Raw genomic sequence first — 9,571 nt, forward strand, 5'->3', positions numbered from 1 at the left:
CCACTTTTGGAAGCAAATACCAGGTCCTTATTTCTCACAGAGTTAAACAGATGCTACGAGTTTTCAAGAGATAGTTAGTAATGTCTTTCTTTGCTTGTGTTTAGATACATTAGAATTGTTTCTTATTGGCAATGATTCTTATCCTATACCTATCGCTTTGAAAAAGAAAGGTATTGCTTGGTGGACAGATAAAAATGTGAAATTCAGAAATCCTCCTGGAGGAGACAACCTGGAAGAACGATTTAAAGGTAAAACATTACTAGTATCCCTTAAAAAATTAAACTAGGAGTTTTAATGAAGTATTTTAAATTTTCTATCTTCAGAATCTTAAAGTTTATGCTTTGAAAAACACAATTTTTCTTTCCTCTGCTTCATACCAAGTTAGGTAAATGTTCTAATGTACTAAAATTCTAAAGGAAATGTATACTTTTAATTATGAATTCAGTTTCTGTGGTGTCTTATAAGCATTTCAGCTATATTTTAAAATTGCAGCAAAGCTTCTTTTGAATAAATCCCTATTTATTATCCAAATTTATTTGTTTCTCCACCACTTTAATTTCACAATGTAATATTTTGTCTCCTTATCCCTTCCCCACTCCTTTTAAGGTACAACAAAGCCTGTGAACTGGCTTAAACCAGTTTACATGCTGGATTCTGACCCAGATAATAATGGATTCATAAATGAGGATTTTATTGTTTGGATGCGTACTGCAGCATTACCTACTTTTCGCAAGTTGTATCGTCTTATAGAAAGGAAAAGTGATTTACACCCAACATTACCAGCTGGACGATACTCTTTGAATGTCACATACAGTATCCTTTTTTGGCTGGGTATACAGATTCATAGAGCTTGAAAGGAGTCGAGTCCAACCTTATATCCGTTATGTGGCATGTTACCTTGTGCTTTAGTTTTGGTCTCTGCATTTTTACAGAAGTATGTGTGGTATATGTGAGGATGTATTTTTAAATTTATATCTTCTAGAAATGTTTTCAATTCACATATACTTGGTACTGGGGTTTGAAGCATATTGTTTGGTAAAATTACTTAAAATGTAGGTGCTTGATTTATTTTTATTTTATTTTATTTTTATTTTTTTTTTTTTGAGACGGAGTCTCGCTCTGTCACCCAGACTGGAGTGCAGTGGCGCAATCTCGGCTCACTGCAAGCTCCGCCTCCTGGGTTCACGCCATTCTCCTGCCTCAGCCTCTCCGAGTAGCTGGGACTACAGGCGCCCGCCACCACGCCCGGCTAATTTTTTGTACTTTTAGTAGAGACGGGGTTCCACCGTGGTCTCGATCTCCTGACCTCATGATCCGCCCGCCTCGGCCTCCCAAAGTGCTGGGATTACAAGCATGAGCCACCGCGCCTGGCCGGTGCTTGATTTATTAACAAGCTAGGTATTTTTACAAGGGAGATTGTAATTGGGCTTAATGGAAAGGCCAATGAGAGAAACTAAAATTGGGTGTTGAGTGGTACTGGGCTGTTTTAATATATATATTTTAGATATTAAAAATCAATGGATGTGTTAATTTGTATCAATGTAATTGTTCATAATTTTGATCTATTGGTAGTATCAGAACATTTTATTATTAGCTATATTGTTCCACATTAATAAGTTCACATTCAGTGCTGATAAATACATTTATTCCACTCTAACTATGTGTTAACACTGTGCTATTTTCTGCTCATTATTTAATTCAGGCAGCAGCATGTCTCCCTATTATAGACCAGAATACAGGAATATCGAGCACTTAAGTAACCTAGCTGACTTTACACGGGTAATAATAATGAGTTGGGGTTCATAACCAGGCTGTTGACTCCAAAGGCCATAATTTTACTCTCAGCTACCAACACAGGCTGCATCTCAGCTAGTTCACTCAGTTACACCAACCCGTATCTGCATAGATGCAGTCTTTTTTAGGAGGGAAATACTCAGTAATTTCTTTTATTCTAACCAAAGTCTTTGCATCTTTTAATCTGGAGCCTATATTTTACATACACTATGAGTGAAGAGATCTCTCAATATTAGAATCTTAAATGTTTGCTGATCTTTGCATTTTTATTTCCATAATCCAGATGAGTCATAATCCACATGGGTTTTGGTTTTAAAATGGATTAGTAAATGGTTAAATTAATAGACCCAATTTCAAAATAAGGTTTTTTTTGGATTCTAGTCTCTTGATGTTGCACCTGAATACACAAGTAAATATGGCCTGCTATGGCAAGCTAAAAGTGACCAAGTTTTTGAAACTAAATCCACATTGGAGCAGTTTTGGACAGACAGACCCAGTTCAAGTGCTGGTAGAAAGAACATTATCCTGAGGAGATAGTCAAACTAGAGAGTAGCTCTGTTAAAATTAGCATCCAGAAAATCTCTAGAGAGTAAGGGCAAATTTAGCAACCTGTAGCCTAAGGCACAATGAAGGGAAGTCTGTGAAGCACTGAGGAATTCTTAGTTGATAGATGATTTCCATACAGGAATTCTGCAGCAGGGTCCCAGCTTTGAAAGAACTATCTAAAGGAATGCATGATATGTGGCAGATTGAGAAACTTGATAAGATAGGAATTTGGACCTGCAAAACATCAAGGGTTAATTATCAAAATTGGGCATAAGGTGAGAACTAAAGACTAGAATGAAGGCAGAAGCCTATTTATTTAGGTTTGGGAGACTAGAGAGAGACTAGCATGGGTAATTTGATACTGTGTTCCACAGAATGTTGGGTTAGCTAGAGGTCTTAAAATCTTTCCTGCCTTAGTTTAGGGTTGATTTAAGAAGTTAGCAGAACTGAACCTGCCATTGGGAGTTAGGGACCCATAGGGACCCATCTGTGGGGATGGAGAGTTGAAGAAACTAGAGAAACAGATAGGGCCTAACCCTAGATTCAAAAGATGCTTTTGAAAAAGTTGTAAACTTTTTGCATGGAGAGTTGGTTCTGTCTTCTTTGCTACCTTACCTCTTGCAAAATTCTACAACTGGTGCATGTAGATAATTCATCTAGCACGCTGGTGCCCTATTTCCTAAATCTCCTGAGCAGCCCACCCTTCACTTCCACTGTTAGCTATCAGCTGTGTCACAGAGTGAGTTTTTCCATTGCTCCAAATCAGCAAGTTAAAATTTTATTATCATGCTTTTTGATCTTTTGCTCAGAGCCTTTTCATAGTCTCATAACTACACTCTTGATACATGTGTTCTTTGAGCTCACAGACACTTGTAGTCCCTGATTTTTCCATTTTCTCCTGGTCTGTCAGTCTCATTGTGTGGGCTTCATTGTTCACTTGAAGTATTTTTTTCACATTGCATTCCTTTGAGGACTTTTGCCCCTTCCAAGTAATGAGAGCAAAAGCACCCGAGAAACTACATAACCTTTACATTTATTTGTTTTGGTAAAATATTTTGGCTTTTACTACTAACATTTAATTTGCTAAATCAGTCTTTCAAGATAATACTTCGTGTGTGTGTGTGATTTAGAACATAGGAGTAAGGTACCTGTATATCCTAGAATTACACAAATGAATTACCAACAATTATTATGGCAACTTTTAAAATTGTATTTTAAACATCAAGTAACCAGAGATGGAAAAATCTTCCTATACCCTCTTCAGATTACCCTGTACATTATTTTGATGGACGAAAACGGATGATCTTGAGTACTATTTCATGGATGGGAGGAAAAAATCCATTTTTGGGGATTGCTTACATCGCTGTTGGATCCATCTCCTTCCTTCTGGGAGTTGTACTGCTAGTAATTAATCATAAATATAGAAACAGTAGTAATACAGCTGACATCACCATTTAATTTTATATTATGAAAGCAAATCATCTGCATGTGCATCAAGGCCAGTCCTATTCAACCTAGCTTTCGAATGCTGATGTCTGGTTAGTATGTCATTTTGAAGTTGGCACATAAGTTTTCTAAAAAAAAGCAGTCTTCGTTGTTTGCTTCTTCCCTATGGATGACTTCTGAAAATATAAGACGGGTATAAAAAAATTAGCTATATTGATCATATCAACACTGTAACTGCTGAAATGGCATTCTAATGTTTGCTTTTTATTCGGACAGGCCACATGATGCATAGAGCCTCTTTCATGTGACTTGTGTCTACTGCTTAAATCTTTACACTGTGTTGATGATATTATATTGACATATGATGCTGTATATGTGTATGTATTTTGTGGAGAAAGGGATTACAAGATGTATGAGTATAATGACTTGCTGACCTTTCAGGATTCAGAGAAAGATGAAGAAAGACCATATCTAAATAATACACTTCATCATTTTCATGTGTATAAATGCTTAAAGTACCATCTTTGTTGAGGTGGTTCATGTATCCAGTTTATCCAGTACAGTTATTTGTCAAGCTTAGCTTTGATTTCAAAGGACATGCTTACCTTGTCTGGCATAAGAATTAACGCTCATGTCTGCAGTGGTTGGGTAGGTCCTGCTTAGGAGAATTAAAAAATTCCTCTTTCCGTTTGGTTGAATGTTGCAGTCAGGAACCTCAACTCACTTGGAATGTTTTTATATGTAATCATTTCCCTTGAAGCTTATACTTTATAAGGGAAGAAAGAATTCAGGTGATATGGGAAAACTGCTTGGCAGACCTTCATCTTCTGCCTCAACTGTAAACCATATGTAAATGCTTAATGGAGACTGTTTTCATTCTTGTGATACTTAACATTCAGAAAATTACTTCAGCTTTGGAAATACCTCAGGCTGTTTTTATTTTGCAGGTAAGTGTTTTGACTTAAGTACTAATATTCCAGAAATTTTTGAAAGCAGTAACCTTAATTTCCTATGTATTTCATTTCCACTTTTGCATATAGGTCAAATAGCAATGTGTATGCACATTCTCTTTAGTTAAGGCACCAGTTGTTTTGGTTGGTTTTCCTAAGACATACTTTAAAAAGATGTTCTATAAATTTCCTAATTAAATTATGGAGATTTTGGAGTATGTACATGATAAATTATAATATGTATATGGTTGAAGTTATTTTATTTTTTACTAACTGGAATTATTTTAATATTCCTTATTGAATAAATGCTGTAACTTGTTTGCTTTGGAACTTATTCTTAAAGTTCTAGTTAAAAATAATTTTTCCACATGCATGAAAATATGTATTAATCAGAGGTGGCTTAATTACATTGAAATTGCTTTTTTGTTGTTGTTTTTTTACTGAAATAACTCATGTTCGTGTAGAAGAATGCCTGTTTATTCAGAGTTTATATTTTCCTTCAGTTATATTTTAAATCAAAAGGTCTGGGTAATGTATACTTTTGAGTAATATATACTTTTTTTAAAAAACAATGTAATGGTTAATAGTAGAAATGTGCCACACTTTTCAAGTTTTATATAACATATGAAATTCAGTTAAAAGCATGTGTATTTCATAATGACTTTTAACTGGTAAAAATATTACTTGCACGAAGTACTTGATGTATGGTTATCCTGAAATTTCGGAGTATTTGGTGTGTTCTTTGTCTAAAAATAGTCTGTTTTGTCAGTCCTTCAGAATGTTATTTATTCTGAAAATTGTCCCTCTTGCACTTGGCAGTTTATTTTCTGGGATACATTGTTGGGGGAGAGGGGTTTCTGCCAGTCTTTCCAGATTGAGTCTGTGCTGTTTAAGGAGGACTACCATCCTGCAACTGTTTTTCTAATTGGGGCACAGAGGATGTCGCTAAAGAAAAGTTGAAGAGCCCTTTCAGCACTTTCTCATCTGTGGAGAAGATGGAATCTTAAAATACATTTGGAGTTTTATCTGTTTTACAAGTACATTGATGGCCTAAGTTCCTCCTGTTTTCTGCTGTTCGATCTCTAAGGAACTCCTGTTGCTAAATATGAAGAGTATGGAACATTCATATGGTCTATGTGAAGCATGGGGGGAGGGAAGACATTTCTTTTTCTTATAGGCTTTATGCTCAAATGTCATAGTCACCTTTCAAAGAATCCTGTTGCATTTTAAATGCACCCAGCTTAAGTAGAAGACATTGAAGGATGCATTAATTTTCAGGAACTATTTTGAATTATGAAAAGATTCCCAATTGAAAAACTTATTCAATAAGTAAAAACTAAGAAATTTCATTGAAATCATAAGGCAGTTTAAGCATAAATTGATAAAAATAGCTGTGTACTACTAATTAATAGAAAATCAACCAAGAGAAGAGTCAAGTGAATATCATTTGTTTATTGGCTAGTGAGTTTCTTTGTAACGTTGATTTTATTAAATCATAATATTCGGTTAGTATGTCCTATGTTAATAAAAATGAACAAAATTAATTTTGCTATTTCGGGTGTCTTGATAAAATAACAATGCCGCAGTGTTGTTGCTTACGTTTAGCACTAAATTTTAACACAGGGTCAGTGAGTCCAGGTTTTAACTTCTTCATGCCTGGATGGGATAAAATGTAATTCATTGTTAAATTAATTCATATTTGTATTTATTAATCACTGTGACAACATTTACCATTTTTTCTTACCAGGAAGTGTTAGGATTATCATCTGAGTTACAGTTAGACTGGCTAAGTGTGGTATTAGATCAAGGGGAATGTCCAGTAAACAGAGAGGTAAGGATGATGAAAATAATGAAGTGGGGTACACAGGAAAAACCTGACTAGTGAGGAGGAGCAGCTGAGAGATAGGGTCAGTGAATGTGGTTCAGCCTGCTACCTCTCCTGTCTTCATAGAACCATTGCCTTAGAATTATTGTATGACAGTTTTTTTGTTGGTTAAGCTGTAAAGTTTTGTTCTTTGTGAACATGGGTATTTTGAGGGGAGGGTGGAGGGAGTAAGGAACTGCTCCTTTTACAAGAATTTTGATGCATAAGTGTCTGTTGTAGGGTTTGGATGATCTGGTAAAGTGTTTTAGAACCCCTTTTTATCCCATGCACCGTTCAGTAAACATAAAAATCACAATTCTGCTAATGTCATTTGGAACTTCAAAATAAATATCTTGTCTAAAAACAAATCAGACCATGGTGGCCTTATTTCCTTTTATATATCTATAAGATTTATCAAAGTAACGTGTACACAGTTTTAAAAAATAAAATAGTAAGTTCTAAAGGCTTTATGATAAAAAATAGTAGTCCCTGCCTGAACTTTCCTTCCCTCCCAGAGGCAATCACCGTGACTCCAAAAGTTGTTTCTTCTGTTACCTTAGTGTATCTAAATAGTATGGCTATTCTGTTTTTGTTTTGTTTTGTTTTTTTTTTGAGACGGAGTCTCGCTGTGTCGCCCAGGCTGGAGTGCAGTGGCGCAATCTCGGCTCACTGCAAGCTCTGCCTCCCGGGTTCACGCCGTTCTCCTGCCTCAGCCTCTCTGAGTAGCTGGGACTACAGGCGCCCGCCACCACGCCCGGCTAATTTTTTGTATTTTTTAGTAGAGACGGGGTTTCACCGTGGTCTCGATCTCCTGACCTCGTGATCCGCCCGCCTCGGCCTCCCAAAGTGCTGGGATTACAAGCGTGAGCCACCGCACCCGGCCTTATTCTGTTGCTTGATGTAACAATTTTAGACATTAGTGTCTTCTCAGTAATGTTATATGATGATTTAGCTCTCTAACACACATACTTTGCCTTCTATTATGTAGTTATATCAAAATATTTAGTAAATGCATTAGCTGTTATTTAATTATGACTGTATAAATATTGTATACTCTAGGGCAAATGTAATATGATTTTCTTTTGCATAATTTTATTTTTCCTGGAATTAATAATTGCCTCATTTTAAACATTTACATAACTTTCTACAAATTTACCTTAAAAATTTTCCAACTTCTCTGTCAGGTCTGTCATGTTCCCATCACTGGTTTGAAAGGTTTTTGTACCCAAATATCAGATAATGTCCCTGTTTTTAACTAGAGATGTCTCTGCTGCAGTTATCCTTCTGTGCCAGTCTGTATGGTTACTCTCTTGGCCTACTATATGGTGATGATCCCATGACCTCCCTTTGTCATCCTGTGTTGGACTTACCATTTCCTAGTTTACTTTGTTTACTAGAACACTTCCTAAAACACTTATAGCTTGCTAGGAAATAGTATATGAAAGTTAAATGTTTTGAGTTCTTAAATGTCTAAAACACCCTTTTTCCACCCTCACATTTCATTAATAGTTTGACTAGACATACAATTTTAAATTAAAAATAAGCTTCTCTCAGCGTCTTGAAGGCATTGCTCCACTCTTGTCTAGCCTCCATCGTTACTTTTGAGAAATTCGAACATATCTTAGTCAGATGTTGGACTTCTCCTAGATTGGTGCTTAATTTTCTTCCCTTTTTCTCCAGTTGTTTCGATGCTATTATCTCTGTTCTTTCTAGGAGAATTACTTAATTTGATCTTGCAACATTATCTTCCTTGTATTGAATTTGTAGCACATTTCTAAAAATATTTTAATTTCTAGAACTTCCTTCATTTTATTTTGTTTCCAGAATATCCTACTTAGTTCATAGATATCTTATTTTTCTGAGGATATATATATATGAATATGTATTACTACTTTTGTTTACTGCTCTATTAACACCGAAGTTTATTTGTTGCTATTTGTAATTTGTTTTTTTCTCTTGTTCATATAGGTGAATTTCCTGTTATTTCTGGCTAGTCTTGGCAATATATGAGTAGACCTCAAAACACTATTTGAAAGCTCTGTGTTTGTGGGCAGTGCTTCAGGGGGTCTAGGGAGGTTCTATTACTGCCTTTAACTCTGCTTCTTCCTTGTCCTCCATCTCACCTCCTGATTTCCACTTCACACATACTTCCTTGTATCTGTCCCTCCCCATATTTCTTCCACTTAATTGTCTCCCATTTATTTCTCCAGATAAAAATTCTCTGGTGTTCTACCTGTGAGAGACAGTGATGGAATGAGAGATCATATTTTTATGGCTAAGGGGTAGGGCAGATGACTTTGGGGATGAGGCCATTCTGTTGTATATGCTTTCAACTAGTCATTTTCAGGCCTGTCCCTGCCTCCCCTCTTTGCTGTAACTTTTACCTCCAAACCTGAGCTTCTCAGGGGTTGTAGAATCAATCAGCGTGCTTCTCACTGGCATCCACCTTGTAGTCCCTCTAGATTGCAGCTTTCTCTGTTCAGCTCAGTCATATTCCATCTGCTTTCGGTTTTCCAGAAATTTGTTGAAATCATTTGTCTGTTGCTGCCTCCTCTCTATTCAAATTTTGGGCTCATATCTTTTTTAAAATTGTTTTTCAGATTATCATATGGTAAATTTTACTTCTGTTCTGATAGCATAGTTTTGTGAGTTTTAACACCAGAGATAAAGAAAAGTACCATAATTCCCCAAAAAACTCCTTGTACTATCCCTTTATAGTCATTCTCCCTTCCCCCCACTCATAACCCCCAATTTGTTTTCTATCCCCATAGTTTTATCTTCTAGAAAGTTCTAAATAGAATAAATGCCATATGTAACCTTTGAAACAGCCTTCTTTTCTTTAGCGTAATGCCCCTCAGATTCATCCAAGATGATGAGTCTTATCAATAATTTTTCTCACATTTTAAAAATTTCTTTCATTTTACTTTCGTGGGATGGAGGAGAGATAAACTCGTGGGGCCAATCCACTATC

General features: G+C 35.9%; 1 protein-coding gene across 1 annotated transcript in view; it reads left to right on the top strand.

The window, feature by feature from the left end:
- TMEM30A (transmembrane protein 30A) overlaps positions 1 to 6,968 on the top strand; it is a 32,238-nt gene extending 25,270 nt beyond the window's left edge. Inside the window, exons 5-7 of the mRNA XM_003271124.4 lie at positions 105 to 248; positions 607 to 813; positions 3,605 to 6,968. Of these exons, the coding sequence (XP_003271172.1) occupies positions 105 to 248; positions 607 to 813; positions 3,605 to 3,798 (545 nt within the window). The 3' untranslated portion in view covers positions 3,799 to 6,968. The remainder of the gene's footprint in view (positions 1 to 104; positions 249 to 606; positions 814 to 3,604) is intronic.
- Positions 6,969 to 9,571: the final 2,603 nt, after the last annotated feature.

This window comes from Nomascus leucogenys, chromosome 3, assembly GCF_006542625.1.
Source record: "Nomascus leucogenys isolate Asia chromosome 3, Asia_NLE_v1, whole genome shotgun sequence".
Classification (NCBI taxonomy): domain Eukaryota; kingdom Metazoa; phylum Chordata; class Mammalia; order Primates; family Hylobatidae; genus Nomascus; species Nomascus leucogenys.